At 35.4% G+C, this 23297-nt stretch overlaps 2 protein-coding genes across 2 annotated transcripts in view; one reads left to right on the top strand and one right to left on the bottom strand.

Moving 5' to 3' along the window:
• Positions 1-21653, bottom strand: part of LOC117576526 (uncharacterized) — a 76625-nt gene extending 54972 nt beyond the window's left edge. The window contains exon 1 of the mRNA XM_052007183.1: positions 21450-21653. The gene's annotated coding sequence lies outside the window, so the exon portion shown is untranslated. The remainder of the gene's footprint in view (positions 1-21449) is intronic.
• Positions 804-1355, top strand: LOC117574475 (uncharacterized). Its single transcript, XM_034258313.1, has one exon. The coding sequence runs from the start codon at positions 804-806 to the stop codon at positions 1353-1355; it is 552 nt and encodes a 183-aa protein (XP_034114204.1).
• Positions 21654-23297: the final 1644 nt, after the last annotated feature.

The raw sequence follows: 23297 nt of genomic DNA, 5'->3' as shown, positions 1-23297 counted from the left end.
GTGGAAAACTATCGACGCTATCGATGACTCAAAAATTACTTTCGTCGAATATCGATGGGGCCCTCTAGCTGTGGTGAGCTCCGTTTCAATTTCACTTCGATTAAATATCGCGTGACTGAAAAAAATATATCGAAAAATGGTGTTCGATACTTTCACATAACATACGCATGTGAATAAACTGATTATGGGATTTTGCAAGGGGCAAATGTGAAATTTCAAATATTTAAAAAAAATAAACTGATAAAACTTGCATTTTTGGTGGCAATGAAGAAGCAGCATCAATGATGCAACAATGATTCCGAAATGTGGCCGTATCTTGGCTACTATTTTGGTATATTTATCGAAAAAAAATGTAATGTCGATCAAAGCCAGCAAAAACGGATATGAAAAATCCAAATTTTTCTTAAGATTTTTTTCCCAGCGGAAAAATTTAACATATCGAATATAATAAAAAAAAAACCGAGGAAAATCGAGTATTTGGGGCTGTGAAAAAAGTGATTTATCGATCGCAATCAGTTGACTATCGGAACTTTTGGCGTTTTAATTTCATTTGAAATTGCTTTGCAAACCTATAAAAAAAAATCAGCTTTAAATAAATTTAAGCAAAGCCTGACATAATTCTTGTTAAATATCGGCAATCAGATAATCCTTTAATCGATGCTTTTGCAAATCTACTTGGAACTTTTCGATACATTTCGATCACGTTCTAACAATATAGAGTTTACAGAATCTGGTCACACTTCGGCAGGAGAAAACAGTTACAGGGACGCGTTTGCGAATTCATTTCACAATTGGAAGACAAGATGAAGAGACCAGATCAAAGCGCATCGCCCACAATCGAAAGGCGCATATGTCAAATTAAATTGCATCGTCTACGTAAGCCGTATAGGACTGTTAGTGACCGAAATATCCTGAACTTCATCAGGATGGTTAATCCGGAAATACGCAGTACTTCGCTGGTCTGCGAGGATTGCTATAACACTGCGAAGCAGATCTACTTGCCAAAGCTGCGGCTTTTAAAAGCGAAACGAGCTGCGAAGAAAGATGAAGTACAAACCGACTCCATATCAGACGTAAGCAGCGTGTTGAGTGCGGTAGTCTCAGCTCCATCGACAGTCTCGGCTCCATCGACAGTCTCAACATCCAGTCAGGAGCAGCAGACTTCGAAAACATTGGGGGCCAAGCGCGGACGCGATGATGACGACGACGACGACGATGAAATGTTGAGTCTGAATGCTTTTAATGGGACACGATTGCCGCATATTCAACCCATTCCCAAGCGTCGTAAAGATGCTCTTGACCATTTGGATCCCTTCTCTCGGAGCATATTACAGCAGGGAATAAGAGGAGGCTGACTTTCATCTGGAGACCTGGATCATACGAACGGAAGCTATCAATGGAGTTAAATGTAACATTCTTCTGTTCGAAATAAAATAAATAATTAAACTGCTTTCTTGTTTTTTTTTGGGAGTATGTGTTTATTATATTGATACTCAAACTTGCCCCGTAATTTGAATTTAATTAAAAAATAGAATGCTTTGTCTGGATGTCGCACTTTTCTAGGGGAATACTAATAGCCTACATTTGTGGCTGTGGCTAACGCAAACAAATTTGAGGCGTGCAAATATTGAAGCAAGGTATTTGAGTGTTGTCTGTATGTGTGTGTGTGTGTATTTGTATTTGGCATACACAGATGTACATTTGCGTAGAATGTACAGAATTTGTTTTCCTTTTTTGCTTCCATCCAATGTCCAACATGCGCAACATTTTTTATCTGGCCATGACATGCTAATGCCTCCGTTGATACGCAGCAAAGACCTAGCGATTATGTGTCCCGATCTCCGGACCCCGAAGCGAGACCTTAAAGCCTGGGCAAATAGCAAATATACGAACGAACAGAGATGATAAAGAGAGAGAGAGAGAGTGAAAAAAGCTTTTATAGCTGCCATGCAAATGAAATGTAGCACATGACTAATCACACAATGCAATTCTATTTTGATACATGTTGTAGTTGCTATCTAATTATCAGCTGGTTGCTTATTAAATAAAGAGTGTGAACCAAGGGGCAAATACCATTCCGACAACAAAGCCGCCACTTGTGTGTGTGTGTGTGGAAGATAAGGCAACAATTGAGAGAGAGAGAACAACTGCACAACACTTTTTTTGGGGGTGGAAGCTCAGAATCAGATAACACAACAAATGTGGGAAACTATGCAACCTGTGACTCCAACTTCGACTTACGACAAACAACAACTACATATGTATGTATGTATGTATGTACATACTTATGTATGTATGTATGATAAGTCTGAGTGACGTCAATTCTCTTACTCTGTCTGTCTTTCGCTGGCGCCCACTTGATAAGCGTTGCAAAATTGTCTGTGTAAATTGTTTTCCCAGCATTGTTGAATGGCTTTTACTTACCACCAGCTTGTCTGTAAAGAGATAAAGAGAAAGAGTGAGAGTGAGTGAGAGAGAGAAGAAAACTTGATTAATATGCAAATGCCGAGCAATTTGATTAACTAGTTCAGTACTCTTAGCTTAGCTTCGGTTTTAGTTTTAGCCCGCACGTTTCCGCCATTGTCGAGTAACAAAAGCAAACAAAGTGGGCTTAATGCACTTGACGTGACGCTGGCCTCAAAGTCAGGCTCCCAGCTTAAAGTAAAACTTAGTCACAGACTTGACAGATCTAAGATGCAAGATGCAAGTCAAGAGCGCGCTGCTTAAGCTCCGCAATAGTTTTGCGGCTCTCGAAACTCAACACTTGGCTGACTGTTTGGTTGGTTGGTCAGTTTAGTCGACTCTTGGCTGGCTTTGCAAATGTCACAATCGGCTTAATGGCCCATACACACACACACATAGACAGCCAAATGCTGAGAATGCGAGAGTCGAGTCATTTGCAAATGTTTAAGGTGCAATCCACAAGATGCCTTGACGTTTGATATGTGCGCCAAACTAATTAAGACATTGCTCGACTTGTTCTTGTTGTTGTTGCTTGAGCTACGAGTTATGGGTCAACCTTTTGAGTTTCCAGCTCACTCAAAAGCTCTCGCAATGCACACTTATGCATGCATGTGTGTTTGTGGTACCAATGCACAGTGGTCACGGGCATACATACATAGGTCACATACAAAATTCAAAACATAATTCATAACAAAACAAAACATGCAAAAAGTAACGAAATCGATCAAGCAAACCTGTTTATTCTAGATATCTAACGGGACTTGCTCAAAATAGAATTCAAGGACAGCATTCATAACAAGACAAAATTTGCAAAAAGTAACCCTCTTAAATGAGCAAGCAAGCAGCATTTTTCTGGATACATACATTCTTATGTAACGGGACCTGCTCAAAAATGAATTGAAAGAGAAGAGAAGAAATGAACACGCGTTCATTTGCAAGACGCAGTTGCTAGAGTTTTGGCGGTATCGATATTCTGGAAAAAAAAACTAAGCATCGATACAATGTTTTCAACGATACAGCATCGAAGTATCGCTGTTTTTGCGCAATAAACAACACTATCAAAATAAAAGGAGGCAAATAAGTAAGTGCAACGGTAATACTGAATTTAAATTTAAAAAATAATTTTTTTGTTTGTTTTTCATCGACTATAAATCGACTTATCGATATTCCTGAAAAAACTCAGCATCGATTCGATGTATCGATGTTTTTGCACAAAATCCAACACTATCAAAAAAGGAGGAAGCAAAAGAGTAAGTGCAACGCTTATATTAAAAATAAATGTAAAAGTTTAATTTCTTTTATTTTGCAGACTTTATTACATAAAATAAAAGGTTGCAGCAAGCATTTTACCACATAGAACATAGAGGCCCAACCACTGTGCACTGTGCACTGTGGGCACTTAATGTTAAGCTGCTTAGTTGTTAATTGAATTAGTTTACGAGTGAGGCATTGCATTCGCCTTTGGCTCTATGAATTGCTTATTGGCGCATAAAATGCACTCGCTCACCACACACACTTGCACCCACACACACACGTACACACACCCACACTCATACAATCGCACCCACAATTACACTTGCACTTGATATACAATTAGATTCTTTGTTGTGGCTGCCAAAGCCAAGCAGCTGCAATTCTTTTTTGCTTTAGTTTTTTTTTTTTAATGAACATTTAATTGGTTGCATCTTGGCTTTGAGTCTGCGACTCCTCTCTCTATCTCTCTTCCTCTTCTATGCTGCTTGCATAATTAAACGATCTTGGGGGCTCTAAGTAAATTGTTTAATTAAGCCATTAAAATGCCATAAAAATAATTAGCAGGCCTAGACGGAAGTTAAAGGCAGCCCCATGGTGAGTCATGGGATGGAGATCTAATACAGAGGCAAGAGTTCAAATGGCTTTTGACATGCGACTCTTTCGGGTTTAATGAGCTAGGCGCCAAGCTCAGAGCAAGGTTAAAGTGGGCAAAACTCAAGAGCTGTTGAGTAACACAAACACAAACAGCAACAAAAGAAAACAAAATACAACACAAACTACAATTAGCATTGAGTGAAGCAACAATCAAAGCCCGCTTGCCATGTGGAAATTTCATTAGACCATCAATTTAAGAAGCCGTGTTGAAACTACTTTTAATAAACACCTTCCATGGCAGCAGATACTTAAGTTAATCAGTGGCCAACTTATCAACCTGCTGGTAATGGCCAAATGACCCAAAGACTTGACTCTGGAGTCGAATGTGTCATTAATAATGACAGATACATCGAGTGTAACAGCAAAATTGACATGCAGGCTGTCACCATAGCGATAACTGATTACAATATCATTAATTCAAATAGGCCACAGTATCAATAATCCATTAAACGCGACATCGATGGGAAAACTACTGAACTTATTACTCCCAGAATTAAATTTTCTACTTTCTTTTATTGTGTGCAATTACCCACATTTATATTTTTTATACCCGCTACCCATAGGGTAGAAGGGTATTATAACTTTGTGCCGACAGGAAATGTATGTAACAGGTAGAAGCAGTCATCTCCGACCCTATAAAGTATATATATTCTTGATCAGCGTCAACAGCCGAGACGATCTAGCCATGTCCGTCTGTCTGCCTGTCCGTCCGTCCGTATAAACACCTAGATCTCAGAGACTATAAGAGATAGAGCTATAATTTTTTTTCGACAGCATTTCTTATGTTTGCACGCAGATCAAGTTTGTTTCAAATTTTTGTCACGCCCCTTCCGCCCCCGAAAATAAAAAAAATCGAATAGTAAGCGTTATTTTAAAGCTAGAATTTTGGTATATACAATAACAACTATAGTAGTAGTGATTGAAATTTAATTTCGATCAGATAAAAATTGTGGAAGGTATTAAAAAATTACTTTTGTATGGGCAAAAACGCCTTCTTACTGGGGGTCTGAGTTGCTTTATCCGACAATCTGGTATATTGTACCGTCTATGGTATGTTTTGAATGTGATACCATATCTATATACCAAATATACCGCTCGGTATATTTTTAGTATTTTTTGTAGTATTTTCGGTATATTTTAAAAAATACCGCAATATTTTGCTTTTATTCAAAATGGGTAGCGGGTGTCTCACAGTCGAGCACACTCGACTGTAGCTTTCTTACTTCTTTTTTTTATAATTCTCTCTCTCACTTTCCCTCTATTCTCTATGCTAAGTGCAACTCAATTATGGAAAAAATCAATGTTTAATTAAAAACAATTAATTGTTTTCTCGAAAGTTATGCTGCTGCTGTTAAAGTTAATATTAATTGTAAATAAAAATGTCATTCACAAAGGCTCGCCATTTTTTATGACCACCTCATATAATGTTTTTTTATTTTTGCTGTTGTAATAACTTTTGTGCATTCACTTCATATTCAGTTTAATTAAATTTTAATAACGCCGGTAATTTATATCACGTTCGCCGCAGCAGTATAAAAAGAGAAATTTGCACAAAACAATCCGATTTCATTAGAGAGAAATTCAAGGGGAGTGAAAACCCTGAGGCACAGAATCACATCTCCATTTCATTTTCATTGAATTTTATACCACAACAAAAATTACTACATAAATTTCATTGATTCGAGAATTTGATAGACCAGCAAATTACACAGAAATATTTCTACTCGAAATTGTCATGATAAATAATAGCAAATTGGGGGCGCTTCACAATTGATAAATCAGCCAAAAACATTCGCTAACAAAGAGGCTTTGATTTTCTATACTTTCCGATTCCGATTTCATAAATTGATTCCGATTTCGCAGGTGCATGATCAGTTTTTTCCACTTGAACTTCTTTCTCTCTGTCTGTTGAGCGTATTTAAATCAATAATAATTTGCAAACTCGATTTCAATGGAATGATCAAAGTACAACCACACATAAGCAATTAAATTCGCGTCCAGTGTTGCGTATACAAAATATACCGACATATGTACAAACATATATCAAATATTAATTTGTCCATACGCCAAGCAAAACAATTTAAACACAACGCCAGAGAGAACGCACAAAAAAGAATTGAATATAAAAATCTGTACACAGCCGCACAATCATAATGAAAAATGAAAATAAAAAACTAACACAGAATAACAACGGGTTAAACCAATTTAAACAACAACAATCCCACACAATACAAAAAATAAAAAAAAATAAAAAACACGCTTTCCCACACGTGAAGTGTCGCGAAACTTTTTGATTATATTTTCCGGGGAATGCAACAAAATTGCAATGTCAATCATATGGCTAGATTTTTCGCAGTCGGATAAAAATACTGCAGCAGTGGATGCTATATGTTTAAAGTGTTTGTGTAACTCGTTTAATCAATTATATGACACGATGAATTTACAGATTTTTAGCCCACAAAATTGTTCAATTGCATTTCTAATCAAGCAAATATGTGAAAAAAAAACAAATAAGTGAGGTACTAGTATTTAAATATATTAAATTAATACTGAATATACTGGTATATTGTTTTAACAAGTGCTGTTAAACCAAAATTCTAACAAATTAAATTACAATAGCCTTTGGCTTTTTTAAATGGATGAATGAATGTTGAGGCATAAAGCCCAACAGTAAGTATACGACTCGCTGATTGAATACTTCATAGTTTTTCAGTCCAACAAATTATTGAATTACATTTATATTAAATACGGTATTAATATTTAAAAATACCAAATTAAAATACCAAAAAAATACTGAAATATGTCAAAATGTATATGTTCAAAAGAAAAATATAAACATTCAAATATACCAAAATAAAATACCAAAAATATACTGAAATATACCAAAATGTATATGTTTAATAAGAAAGCAAAAAAGAATGTATGGTATAAGTATTTAAATATACCAAAATAAAATACCAAAAATATACTGAAATATACCAAAATGTACATGTTTAATAAGAAAGCAAGAAAGAATGTATGGTAAAAAAATAGAAATATTCCAAAATGATATACCGAAAATATACTGCAATAATAATGTAAGGAATTGGAATATACCGAAAAATTCCGAACATATTCTGGAATACACCAAAATGTATATATGGTATATACATATGGGTAGCAGGCATAAACAAGCTTAAATGCTGTATTTCAACTTTAAGAAAAGAGTTTACTTCAAACGCATTTAGAAATGAGTGAATGGGCGATTAAGGGATAAATTTCATAAGCTCAATAGTAAGTATACGACATGTTGCTTAAATACTTCATGGATTTTCATTCGAACAAATTATTGAATTACATTTCTAATCTAACAATGATTTAAAAAGGAAACAAGTAAGGAAATACGGTATTAGTATTTAAAAATACCAAATTAGAATACCAAAAATACTGAAATATGTCAAATGGTATATGTTTACTAAGAAAGAAAGAAAATATATATGGTATAAGCATTGAAATAAACCAAAATGATGAAAATATACTGAAATATACCAACATGTATTTCAAATAAGAGAAAAGAGTTTATTTCAAACGCATTTAGAAATGAGCGAATGGGCGATTAAGGGATAAATTCCATAAGCTCAAAAGTAAACTATCAGCAAACTGTCCCTCTCTCTGATTCTGTCTCTTTCTCAGTCTCTGTCTCTTTCTCAGTCTCTGTCTCTGCAATTTCCCATCGCAGATATTGCGTCAACTTTCGCTCGGTGCACACGCTAATTGAACTTTCAATGAAACTCAAGTCTCATTAGAAAGTAAGAGCAGAACGAGGCAAGAGAGAAGCGAGTAGAAGTTGAAATAGAAATTAGCGCGGCTTGAAAATGAAATTAAAGAACAACAGAAGCCAAGCTAAAGAGAGAGAGAGAGATGGGGAGTGATTAGTTTTCTACGTCTCTGCTTTGTGTTCAAGTTCGATTGCGACTTCGACGTCGACTTCGTCTGCTGCTTCAACTTGTTGGCTTTCTTGCAATTCAATTGAAATCAAATCAAATTAAATTAAATGCAATTATTTTATCATCATTTGGCCAACTAGCTAATTGGGTTAAGTGCGTTTGCCGCTTATCATCAGCTGCTGTCCAGCTACCTCATCGCACTTCACCGCATTGCGGTGACTAATCAGTGAACAACACGGCATTGTTTATGACTTGCACTTCAAATTAATTGGCTCACTTTGAATTCGCCTCGATATTCGAAATTGTTGTTCTAAGCCAATTGACATGGCGCGTAAATCTACTAAAAAATTTCCAAAGAGCGTGAAAAATTCAGCAATCCAGAGAGAGAGAGAGAAAAGTGTCAACGCCAACAAAATTCCCCAAAAAACTTTACACAAATATGTTGTGGTCTGTCTCTGTCTCACTCTCTTGGTGTCTCGCTCTATTGCCGCAGTTGTCGCCAGGTAGACAGCAAGAACCGCAAAAACAACTACAACAACAGCAACAACAACAAATTGCGTTAGCTCCCAGTGGCCAAAGGTGTGAAGACAAAGACAAAAACAAACACCAGCCAAATGTGTGTGTGTTTAATGCAGCTTAACTAAAAAAGCAAACAATAAGGCGAAAAAGGTGGAAAGGCAAAGGTCAATATTGAAAATTGATAAACAGGCAGCAGCAGCTCCACCGAAAATAAAAAACAACAAGAACAGGAGAAAAGCGAGAGCACAAAAAGCAATCGAGGGCTATCAAAGGTCTCGGTTGCTGCCGCATCGCTCAACGCTGCGGTCTTATAATTAAAAGTAAACAAATTGCGAAACTCGAAATTAAATTTCGACAAAATTTTGCGTCGCGTTTAATTTTAAACTAGAAATAAATACATCAACATCATCATCATCATCGTCAGCAGCCAGCCACAGTACACAAAAACAAATTGGAGCATTATAAATAGAGGAGACTATTTTTGTATAAAGCTCTTAGCGCACAGATCTAAACAGCAAAAAAGAGGAGAAACAATGGGGATGACGGGGTGTGTATTTTAATTTGATTTAAAACAATTACACACAGCTCCTCGCATTTACATAATCAAGCGGTTCCCTTGAGAGAAACAATTAAAGTCATTAGACAAACAAGCATAATGAACTTGTCTCAAATAGATCGCGACGTAATGCGATTACCAAAGAATGTCAGGCGCAAGCTATTTATAATATTTAAATATTATAATGAGAAAATCTTAAGAATAAATTCTGAGACACAGAGAATGCAAGATGAATTTATTACAAATGCCATGTAAAATTCAACATTTTATTACATTTTATATTTACTCAAATTGAAAGAAAATCCATTCTATATTAACTTGACTTGAGGTCATGCGTAAAAATGAATTTCAAGCTGGCTCGCTATCGAAATATCCGCATAATAAATGCAACTTCTCCTCCGAGCCAATAATAATCCCCCATTGGGCATTTAAATACATATTGTATTAATTTATTTTCACATTTCTCTCACATTTTTTTATACCAAAATGCCAAACGGAAGTTGCCATTTATTGCATAAAGAAATAACATCCGAAAATGCATGTAATATTTTGAAATTAAATTTCCAGATTTTTTCCTCTCATTTTTTGTTTTTTTGTTGTTTTTTTTATTTAATATTATTTGGCTGACATGCGCTTTTCGAACTGCCATTTCATGGACGAGCAAACACAAGCCCAAATAAAATGGTCTTTGTAATAAACATTTACTATACATAACTGAGTGAGCTGTAGCAGATTTACTTGTGTGCTGTAAGAGCAAAACAATTTCACGCTATTTATTTGGGTTTATCAGCAAAACAGTATTTTGCAATAAGTGCTAATACCCTGTAAGCAGAATAATATTATTGCGTGCAAACTAAAATTGAAGGTCTGCTTCGAATAATATTATTTTCTATACCCGTTACCCATTGGGTAGAAGGGTATTATAGCTTTGTGTATTTAAGCACTCTAAATATATCTATATTTTGCTGTAGTGCTGTAGTGTCCCAATATACCAAATATAACCTTTGGCATATTGTAGTACTTTTTTTTGTATATTAATATACCATAGTTCAAATGTAGTACTATATCAATATACCAAATATATCCTTTGGCGTATTTTTTAGTATATTAATAGGTATATTTCAAGAATAATACCGCTAATATTATATAATATACCAAAGATAATGTTTGATATTTTTAATATTTTTTGGTATATTAATTATACCATTGTTTGAATATAGTACTATATAAATATATCAAATATATAATTTGGCATATATTCAATACATTTCGGTATATTGTTTGGTATATTTTTAAAATAATACCAAACTTTTTTTTTAGTATATTAATATGTATATTTCAAGAATAATACCGCTCTGTTTATCCATTCTTCATATCAATATACCAAATATTATATTTTATATTTTTTAGTATTTTTGTGGTATATTAATTATACTGTTCTTTGAATTTAGTACTACATAAATATACCAAATATATCATTTGGTATATATTTAATACATTTTGGTATATTATTTGGTATATTTTAAGAATAATACCACACTTATTTGCTTTTATACAAAATAAAGATCGGATATCTCACAGTCGAGCACCCTCGTTTCTACTTGTTAATTATTCAGCATGGAATGGAGTGAAGTGTGTTCTTCAGTCATGTTGTTATTTATTACCACCCGAGTCTGAAGAGGCTTTTACGATCAAAGTGATGGGCCACACTTTGATATAGTAGCAAAGGCAAATAAATTAATTAATAATTAAATAATTTAATAGAAAATGAGCTCATGCAGTGATCTCATCAAAACTACCCAAGATAATAATAATATGTTTTGCTATTCTCCCATCGAGGAGTGTAATCTCTAAACAAATTCAATTCACACTTGAGATAGTGTTGCAACACTTTTAGAGGCCATCAGAAAACACACAACACAACACAAGCAACGAGTAGACAAGTTGTCTGCAACTAATATTTATGGAGATTTCAGATTCAATTATCATCAACTTTTGCAGACTTGATTGCTATGCTAAAATGCAAATTCGCACAGCTCGAAAAGTTGTAGGCCATGGCGAAAACCTCTCAAATTTTGTTGTTAAGGAAGGTGTGTGTGTGGAGTACTCATTTTACTTTGGGGGCATAAAAAAAAGGAAATATATATAAAAATAAACTGTGATTCTATCTACTTTATTACTCTTGAAGTTCTTGAGTGGGCGTTAAATCTCATTTTTTGTTTTTTTTTTGTGTGGCACCCAAAGTACGCAGTGTCGTGTGTCGTTTGAACAATGTGCGTCATCAACGTGCCACGCAATTAATGTAAGCGAAACAATCTGGATGACAGCGACGCAGATGCGTTTCCATTTCGTGTATCCCAAATTAAATTCATTTCAATTATACGCCAGACAGTCTGACTGTCCTTCTGTCCGTCTGTCTGTCTGTCTGGGGCTGGCAAAAAAGCAGCGCTGAAATCAATCAGATTCTGCAATAATAATAACAACAGCAACAACAACTCGCGGGTCAGCTACGAAAATGGTTGCGGCTGTTAGAACTGAAATTATTTGTGGTTGAGCGACGGCAAAGGTTTAATCCAAAGGTTGCCTGCAGATTGCGACACAAGTATTTAGATGGAAACGGGGGCGCGGCACGCCCCCAAGCCCACAACACCAGCGACTGTCACTGTTAATGCTAAGCGAGCATTTTAAGGTTGGGCTCTGAGCCCAACACGCTGGTTGCGGTTCGTCTGCTGCCGCCGCTTTTCAAGTGTGTTGTTTGTTCAACGAGTTTTCCACATCCAAAATGCTTAGCCCCAAATAAAAACAACTTAGAAAGAGCGGGCTCGGCTGTGAGATACCCATTTTGAGTAAAAGCGTACAGTATTCATTTTAAAATATAATTTGGTATATTATATATACCACAAAATACTAAAAATGCACCATACGATACATTTAGTATATTTATATGAATAAAAGAAAGATAGGGTGGTATTCATTTTAAAATATACCATAATAATATACCACAAAAGTACAAAAATATACCAAATGATATAGTTGGTATATTGATGTGGATAAAATCAAATTAGTGCGGTATACATTTTAAAATATACCAAATTAATATACCACAAAAGTACTCAAATATACCGAATGTCATAATTGGTATATTTATATGAATGAAAACAAAACACTGTGGTATTAGTTAAAAATATACCAAATGCTATATTTGGTATATTGATATGGATAAAATGCAGGTAATACGGCATATATTTTAAAATATACCAAATTAATATACCACAAAAGTATAAAAAATATACCGAATAACATAATTGGTATATTGATATGAATAAAAGCAAAACAGTGTGGTACTAGTTTTAAAAGATACCCTATTAATATACCGCAAAAGTATACCAAATGATATATTGATATGAATATAATCAAAATAGTGCGGTATACATTTTAAAATATACCAAATTAATATACCACAAAAGTACTAAAAATATACCGAATAACATAATTGGTATATTTATATGAATAAAAGCAAAACAGTATGGTAATAATTTTAAAATATACTGAAATAATACACCAAAAATACTAAAAAAAAATATACCAAAGACTATATTTGGTATATTGACATTGTACTAAATACACTATAGATTACTAAAATATACCATGCATGTATAAATTGTGAATATAGTAGACTAAAGCATAGTATTATATACCAGGCATTTCTAAATTCTAAATATACCACAGCGTACTAAAATATACCAGGTATTTCATGGATGCACATATTTATAAGACCCTTCTACCCTATGGGTTGTGGGTATAGAAATATATACCGTAAGTACCAACTCAAGCATGGCCAATGCTCCGTTGCTGTTGCTGCAAGAGTGGAGCAATTTAGTTACTTTATTTTTGTTGTTTTTTTTTTTTTGAGTATCCAGTATTCTATAAGATTTAATTACGACGTCCTCTGCCTCGCCTCTTTCACCTGCACTGGCTCTAACTCTGGCCGAAAAAAAAGTTACAAAAAACAGTTACGCTTTGTATTTTTGTGGAAGTTTAAGTTTTTTTTGTTCAGCCGCCTAAATGCTGCCCCGTTTGTTGGCCCTCATTTTGGTATTGTTCTGCTGTTCATGAGCTTTGCACTTTTGTAAAAATGTTTGACACAGTTTCTGTGTCGTTTCGCTGCCGCTTCGGTTGCTGAGATTGAGACTTTTCGCTTTGGTCTTTAAATAAATGCCATTATAAGTAGTTCTGCTTTGAGATGTCTCTATGCTGGCGTGAAATTCTAAGAGAGCTACCAAAAAATGAAAGCCATGCCCCGAAAATATCGCAAGTCATGTTCTGGAAAGCGTAACAAAAGAAGCCAAAGAAAATTGTATCTCTTAGTATCTTTTCGTATCTTCTCACTCGCATCTGTCCCACACACAAACGGTTGGCAACTAAATTACATCCGACATATGAGGAAAAATATACAAGACATACGCGCTAAACTAAAGCGATTTTAATAATGCGTATCGTTTACACTACACAGACTTTTATAACTCATTAACCTTTCCGCCTAGAAACTTCTCTCTTTCCCATCTTTGTATCTTTTTTGTTTCTTTCACTCGCTCTCCCCAGGTGAGTGTCTAGCAGCCAATGTTTGGTTGCTCTGTGTTCTGTTTGTGTTTGTTCAAGTAATATCTCTGGCTTCTGTGTCACTGGCACAGCCAAAGAATCGTTTGTATCTTAAAGATACACACAGCACAACATTCGAAGCGACGACGCTTAATGTGCTTCATTTGACTCGCATGATTTTCACATTTTGCTAGCGTCAATTAAAATTTTGATTTTTGATTAATCATGCAGTTTAATGGCATAAACAACAATAATAATATCAAGATCAACGCAAATAACAAAAGTGCTTTAATTTTTTATTGAGTGTCGAGAAAAAGAAAATAACAACCGCATGAGACGGAGAAAATGTTTAGAAAATCAAAAGTTCTATTTTATGTATCGTAACTTTTGCTTGTGGAGTATCTAACGGTCTCTGCAGCTACTTTCTCATTTGAAGAGAGAGAGAGAGTGCAACGACCGATTAAAATTATATCGTTAAGTGCAACGGAAATGTGTGTGCACAATGCACTGCAGCTTATAATAATAAAAATCATAATCTACATACCGAAAAGGAGTATCTTAGGAATGGCTTTGGTGAAAGCCAACTACGATTCACAACTGGGCAATCAAAACAAACCTCAAGTGCGACTTCGACTGCGATGATACAACAAATGTAACAAGCTAGGCATACAAAGTAAAGATCCGACATTCAAGACCCCGCTCCCCCTCTTGTAGATTCCCCTCCCTGTTGGCATGTGCTGCGGCTTCCTGGTCTCCAGTGTCGGATGCGCTGCTTTGCATACTAATGGAAGATAAGTTATTTTAGGTATTTAACACACAGCGCTCGCCCAGCAAATATGGAAACGAGACCTGAGACTGGGTGTGATGTGTATTCGAGACTTCGAGTGTATTCATGAGTAGTTTGACTAGTTTGAGTTACGTTCAACTGAGCATAATTTACACCAATGCAAACTCAAAATGATACGAGCCAATTATTTAACTAATCGTGGATACTCAACGTTGGGAGCTGTTGGGAGGTCAGCCCATGAAAATAAACAAGTTTGTGAATCACTTGGAAACGAGATTATTTACATTCTCTAGGTCGAAGTGTTCATGCTCTCTCTCACTCTCAAGTATGAGAGAATTCTCGATTGTTAAATTGTTAAGCAATTTGCATTAATTGAGTGCGAGAAAACATTGTCTTCGGTCTCAGACAAATCAATTGAGGGCTTTCAATTAAAGTCAAGATTCGAATTGATTACCAGCTTTGCGTGTTTCTTTTGCGGAAGGGTATTGAAACAGTCGACTGTGATTATGTATTTCATTTGCTGTTGCAATTTAATGCACGAAAATTTCATTGACACAGTTTTTAAAGTTTTGTTTCTTGTTTTTATTTTATTTCACAGTGGTTTTTCCTTAACAAAACTCGTCTGCAACTGTAAATAAAAATCAAATAACTAAAAGTTTGCCAGACCATCTTGTATCTTTGTTAAGCATATGCAAATTTATGTAGAACGCACAAGATTTTGATTGCCCGGGTCGTTCTCTTCTTCTCTGGCACTCAACCGGTTCTCATGCAAGACATTCCAAGAAGAATGCACGACGTCGACGACGACAACGATCAATGACTTCATTTCAATCAATGCGAAAGAACTTTCTCAATCAGCTAATTGATGTATTTTCGAAAGACACTTCAACAAAATTATCTAAACACGCAAATTATATAAACATACCACATTAATATACCGCAAAAATACTAAATATATGCCATAGGCTGCATTTGGTATATTGATATGAATAAAAGCAAAAGAGTGTGGTATAAATTGTAAAATATACCAAATTAATATACCACAAAAATACTAAAAAATATACTAATGGCTATATGTGGTATATTGGTATAGTACTGCATTCTAAATATACCATAGAAGAAAATTATCTAAACACGCAAATTACATAAACATATCACATTAATATACCGCAAAAATACTAAATATATGCCATAGTCTATATTTGCTATATTGATATGAACAAAAGCAAAACAGTGTGGTATAAATTTTAAATTATACCAAATAAATGCATCACAAAAATACTAAAAATATACCAATTTCTATATGTGGATTCTATATGTGCATTCTAAATATACCATAGAAGAATGCAAGATAACGGATCAATGACTTCATTTCAATCAATGCGAAAGAACTTTCTCAATCAGCTAATTGAAGTATCTTCGAAAAGGAACTTCAATAAAATTATCTAAACACGCAAATTATATAAATTGGCCAAAACACCCCACGCTACACTCTTTCCTATACATATTTATATTTGATCTACATAATGTTATACTATATACATATCATTTCTGTGTGTTCGTTCATTAACATTCAATGCAAATCTCGTCGCGTCTCGCACGTTTCTGTGTAGTTTACATTTTGCAGTCACTGTTTATTGGCGTTTTTGTTATTTTGATGTCACGTCATTTATTTCGGGTGCCGCTTGCAATATTTTGTTTTTATTTCTAGTTGATTTCCTGCTGCCAGAGAGCACAACAAATTTGAGCATCGACAATTGTCATTTATCGGCTTGGCTCCCTTTGAAGTTTGGGGGGAGATTTGTTGCTAATAGAAAAGACTATTTCATTTCGCAAACGTCGTTACATAAACGTGACATTTACTTAGCTCGCAATTGTTTCAGTCTTCAGTTCATTATAATTTATTACTATTACTTATTATGCTTACTGTTATTGTTATTGTTATTGTTATTGCCATTGTTGTTGCTACTATTTGTTTCTGCTTTTATTTTTCAGTTACTGTTGCCTCAGCTTTTCTCGTTCAAAGCCCACGCGATGTGTCGACATCACAAGCATACTATATATATTATATATATTTCGACAAAGCTGACTGCAGTTGCAGCAAAATGATATTATTTAATCAGCGAGTTTTTCTTATCAGCAAATTGTGCTCCACTTTCGCTGATAACGAAATTACCAAGAAGCCGAAGCTTACACATCAAATTCAAAGGCAACAGGTGAATGTCGACGAAAAGCTTTTCTAAACGTCGCCTGTCCACAAAAAGCTTAAAACTTTCCATGCGCCATCTATGCTGAATCCTTGCGAACTAAGCTAAGCGCTTAGATTTAAGCTTTTCGAAAGTTTCGCTTGCCATAAATCGAGCATTAAGCTTGGAAGCGAGGGAATTCAACTTGAATTTATAATAAATTGCCAAATAATGACAAAAATTGCTTTTCAATGCAAACTGAGAACTGGCAAAAACATTAAAACGAAATAAAGTATAATGAGAAAGGAATGCTGAGTTTAGCAAGCTGCAAATTAAATACCCTAATAAACAAAAAGTTCTAAGAAATATTCAGCATTTATATATTCAATCGAAGGGGAACTAAAAAAATAAGCTAACTTTGCAAGTTTTATGAGGATAACTCTAAGAGTGCGAAATTAGTTGGCAAATAATTTCATGGACAGACGGAACGACGGAAGAAGCGAAGTTTCACACCTCTCGACATAATTATAAGACCCTCTGCAGAGTATGGAAATGAAGAAATCGCCAGTAATGTGCTTTATTGTATAATTCTGCGTGCTTGCATTATTTCTTTTCTTTTTTGTTGTGTTTATCTTATGCTGCAGTTAAAACAACAGTAGTCGGAAGAGAATCAGTCGGAAAGAAAAAGAAATCGACACAAAGAACCTGTACTTTGGGTTGGGCTCGGTTCTTGGGTCTTGAATATCGTGGTATCAGTCAGGTAACGGTAAATGGGAACCCTCATGTGACTATAAAAAAAGCCACAACCGAAACTGCGACTGTGGCAGGTATTAAACGTCAATGTCAAAAATACATTTAATAAATCGTTTGGCTTAATATTTTGCTGTATGTTTATCGCGTGTCATTTTTGCCTCATACTCGTACAAATTCCAGTTTTGATTCGATATGAATTTCCCCATGGCTAATATATCATAAAGAAGCGGACAGCTCGTCAATTTTTAATGCAATCAAATGCCGGCAAATAACATTATATTAAAATTGATCAAATGAAAATTGTGGGCAATTACAGCAGATTCATTCCGATACATAACAATGATATATTGCTCTCGCTTTGCGTGACTCTTGATGACTTCAGACCACATACTATATATATACTATATATAGTATCGATGTGACAGTCGAATAACTTCATGCTGATCTTAACTTGTGCGAACATGTGAAATGCGCAAATTGAATAGATTAATCCTAATTATTTAGATAAATTTACTCTTGCTGCGGCTGTTGGATTAAGTAACTGATTTAAGAGTGCTTCCAAGCACGCAACGTAAACGATTTAATAGACTTCGAAGTTAGGAAAAAACCGCAAAAAACAGCGCAATCAGCAACTACAAGATTTATGACTCTTAAAGTACACGTTTTACACAAATAGCTAAGTAAATGTCAGCTTTAGTGAAGTTTTCAGAGTTGTAAAAAGAAACCTCCGAAAATACTGAATTTCAACCACAAAACATAAAAATAAAATCAACTATTGTTTTGCGAGCATGTGAAGAAATATGAATTGAATACGGATTGCGCAGACATTCATCCAAATGTTTGAGCCAGTTATTGTTGTTGTTTTTTGTTTTTTGGGGCTATAAACAAAGGCCAACAATGAGCTGGAAAAAAAACGTGCTGATTAATGTTCCGCACACCACAAATGGCATAGGTCAGTTACACTAATTGAAATAGAATGTTTGAGGCCAGTTGCTGTTTTTATTATTTCTCTGCTTCTCTGTTTTCTGTTTCGCTCTGGTTTCATCCATTGAATACTCGTGGGTGCTAAGATCACATGAGAGGCGCACGATCAGTTTACATTGCGTATGCTTTTTTTTTGCTTATTCGTATTTGTGAGTGTGTTTTTGAGTGGCTTGTGAATGGGCACTCGATTTACCAACTACTTTAGAGTAAGGGGCTGTAGTTTAGAAAGCACCAACTGTTAACATACGAACGTTCGAGTAAGTAGCTCCTTTCACTTTAGAATGCGACTGAGCCAAGTGAAAGTGCAACAGGCAACGCGATGCGATGCGATGAGATGAACAAACTGGCAAAGTCATCTCAGCGCATAAACGAGTTTAATACCATGGGAAGAGGCAAAGAAGTCAACAGGCAAAGAAGTGATTAATCACAAGGATGAACTCAGTTAAAGCTGAGATTAATAAGCTTTCTAAAAGACTATAATATCTTTCATAATGTTCAAATTATGTATAAGAAAAAGGATGAGCTCATTTGAAACCAATAATACTAAGATTTCTATAATATATAGAAAATATATTCTATATTTCAAAATATTTATAAATAAGTTTCTTACATCAGTATTAGAAGTCAATGATATTATTGAAGTCAAAGAAGTCAACAGGCAAAGAAGTGAATAATCACAAGGATGAACTCAGTTAAAGCTGAGATTAATAAGCTTTCTAAAAGACTATAATATCTTTCATAATGTTCAAATTATGTATAAGAAAAAGGATGAGCTCATTTGAAACTAATATTACTAAGATTTCTATAATATATACAAAATATATTCTATATTTCAATATTCTATATTATAAAGAAGATTTCACAGTTTCTTACATCAGTATTAGAAGTCAATGATATTATTGAAAAGAGTAACTCAAACAAGCTAATTTGATTCTGATTTCTAAAAGAATATATTTAAGATTTGTTTAACTAAACTTGACATCAAAACAGTAATAGTGTTTTCATTGAATGGGATGCATGTATGTATATGTATATATAAAATATAGAAAATATATTCCATATATCAAAATATTTCTAAAAAAGATTTCACTGAAAGCACAATACTTAAAGTTTCTAACATTATACTAAGAAATCAGCGATAATATCGAAAGGATTAACTCAAATCAATTGTGATTTCTTAAAAAATTTAACAGAGATTTTATTTAACTAAACTGTAAATGTTTTTATTGAATATATGTATAATATATAGAAAATATATTCCATATTTCAAAATATTTATAAAAAAGATTTAACTAAAAATTGATATATTTACAGCTCCTTAAATTTCAATTAAACGTCAGTGATAATGTTGAAAATATTGACTCAAATCAAGCTAATTTCATTCTGATTTCTAAAAGAGTATATTAAAGAATTGCTGAACTAAACTTGTCATAAAAATAGTAAATGTTATTATTGAATACGCTAAGCTACGCTAAATATAAAAAACTGGTATTTCTTAGAAATTATAATATTTGCTTTTTAAAAATATGTTAATTATGGATTAATTATGGAGTTATTTTTGATGTCAAGGTTGAACTCAACTAAAGCTAATATTGCAGAAATTGCTTAAAGAGAAAAATATTTTCTTTTCCCTTGAGATGACATCAACAAGTGTCAAGAAAGCAATAAAGTGCATAGGAATTTGCAGTGACTTGGCACAAAAAAGCTCTCAAGGATGCAATTGACGTTGGCTTGGCAACAGCCGCTTGAGCTTTTGGTGGTCTAAGCTTTTCAATGCCCTGGAGCTTAAGAAAGAAAGTCAAAGTGCAGCTGACAGCTGAGAGGATGAGGATGAGAGCGAATCACGTGGCTGGCAAAAAACAAGAGAGAGCGAAGAACGAAGAGAGAGAGAGAGGAAGAAGGATGAGAACTTCGCATGCGTGGCAAATGTCAAAACAAGCAAAGCTTTTGATTGTTGTTATTGTTGCTTGTTGTTGTGTTGTGTGTGTTTGCGCCTGGTGTGAGTTTGTTGTTTATTGTTGGCCTGATTTGACGAGGGCACTGTTACACACACGCACACTCACACACACAGAGAGAGGGAAGAAGAGGAAGAAGAAGGAGCGCCCATTGCAGTGCGACATTGATTGACATGATGAAGTGGCAAATGCAGCACTTGAGAGCTGAACACTGTGCACTGTTCACTGTTCACTGTTCAGTGCTAAAGAGTGCTGCCCACTTTAAGCACAGTCCCAAGTGGGCGTGTCAAAAGGGAAATGCAAATGGGAGCGGAGATTGGGCGCAACTAAGTCATGTGGAACAGAAAAACACAAACAACACAAATGTCGCATCGCGTCACGTTGTCTGGGGACAGAAACTAACATAAATAAGGCGCCACAGCAGCCACACCCCCTTGGCAAGTGAGAGGGCGCCAAGGTTAGGATATTCAGAGGGGGAAGGGGGGAAAGCGAGTGCGTGGGGAGCGCTGTGGTTGGAGGTCATTTTGTCAGCAGCTTGTGCAATCAGCTGTTGCTAATGAAAAGCGTTAACAAGCCCCAGAGTTCAAGGCAGGCAAGGAGCAGACACCGACACACACACACACACACCGACACACACACACAGACTGGCATTAAAAGTCAGCCTTTATTGATTTTCTAGCCGTTTTTTACGCTGCTCGAAAATGGGCAGCTCGAGGAATTTCCAGGAAGCAACGAAGAGAGGGGGGAGTAGGGAGACTGATTACAACTAAGCTACAACTAAGTGGCTAATTAGCTAATTAGCGATTAACTTACCACACTCCAACGTTTTGATGTCGATTCCGATTTCAATTTCAATTTCAATGCGATGAGGTTTTAAATGTAACTTTTTATATATGTATATTAATTTCTTTTTCTTTTACTGTTTACGCTTTATTGCACTCACAATAATTTATGTGCAGTTTCTTTTCATTTGTTGCAATCTCTTGTATATATATATTTTATTTATCTGTAACTATTTCCGCTTTGAATTAAATGCAATTGCCAATGAAATTATTATACATTGATTAAAACACATATAGATTTCAGTTGCACTCGCGATTTGCACACGCCAAGTATTATATATATAACATATTATTCAGTTGACCGCGGGGTCAGAGATAAGAAATTTGAGGAGGAGATAGAAAATAGACTAACTGCTTTCCTTATCAAAACACACTTGCAATCAAAAATGCTGACAGTGGGAAAACACCAACTGGCAACTGAGCAAATTGAACAACAATGCAATCAACAAACACACGAGACACAACAAAACAACGAAAGAAACAACTGCAACTTGTAGTACACGTTTTGTACTCGACTTTATTCATTCATACGCTGTTTACCGCTGTTTAGTTCAAAGCAGAACAACACAAACGATAATGATAACGGACAAGCAGACAAAGCGAGAGGTGGCTATGGAGAGTGTGGGAGCGGGTAGAGTGGGAGAGAGACACCGGTGATATACACACACACACACACATGCTTGGACTTGTTTATTCTACTAGTTTTAAGCGCCTTAAGTACTCAGTACTGAGTTTTTTATTGTTATTGCAAGCAATTTCACCGCATCAAACAATTTCACTTTGCACATCAAAAAATCTTGTTGTTTTGACAACCAAATCGCCAACGCAAAAACCAACAACAACAACAACGATCCGTGAACTTGAGCTGCCAAAGAAATTGTTGTTGGTTTCTCTCTATGAATTGATTATTATAGTGTGGTGTCTGTGTGTTGGTGTGTAAAAGTTATCAAAGTATTTGGATATTTTTAGAATTATTTATGCACTGCACAACAGTTGTAGTTTTAAAATATTATTGGCTATTTTATTATTAAACTTTTTTTTTTGTGGTTTTTGCAGCCCGCAACTTGTATAAAATGTGTTGTATTTGTGCGATGTCAAAAGAGAGAGGCGAGCGTGAGAGAGGTTAAAGCTAGCGCGCGTGGGAGATGAAAGATGAGAGACGCAGAGAGCCAGAGCGAGAGAGCGCGCACAAGCACAGGCCACAGGCAGAAGTAGAAGTCGAAATAGTAGTAGGTAAGAGGGAGACGCAATCAAGACGAGACGAGGCTGGCTAGACCCAAAGCCAAAAACCGAACCGAATAATAGCGCAAACGGCGAAACCCAACAACTAAACACAAAAGTAACAACACACAGCGCAAACACTAAACGAACGAACCGTGCGCGTCGACGTCTCGGACATCACAGCGGCACCAAGTTCCGATAACAACTGACTGCGGCACAGCAGCGGCTCGTCGAGTTTTGTTAGTGGGGCTTTGCTTTTGCCTCTGCTTGTGTCTTTGCTTTTGTGTTTGCGTTTGCTTTGTTTTTTGCCTTTGCTTTTACCTACGTACGCTGTAGTTGAACTGCGACTGTACGTTTGTATGTGTGTGTGTGTGTGCGAGTGCTCAATCAATTGACAAAAGTTTTGCAGGGGGCTTAGCTTTTCATTTACGACGTCGCTCGCTCTCTCAAGTGGCGCTCTCTCAACTTGCGCTTGCTCTCTCTCTCTCTGTGAGTTTGGCGTGCGCTCTCTCAGCTAAACAGCTGTTTAGTTTATACAAAATGTAAACAGACTGTGAAAAAAGCTTCTTTTTGGCGTTTGCTTTGCTCCTCTCACAAT

Source organism: Drosophila albomicans, chromosome 2R, assembly GCF_009650485.2.
Source record: "Drosophila albomicans strain 15112-1751.03 chromosome 2R, ASM965048v2, whole genome shotgun sequence".
NCBI classification, from domain to species: Eukaryota; Metazoa; Arthropoda; class Insecta; order Diptera; family Drosophilidae; genus Drosophila; species Drosophila albomicans.
The sequence above is the reverse complement of the archived record's forward strand: the minus strand, read 5'-3'. Positions and strand labels throughout refer to the sequence as shown.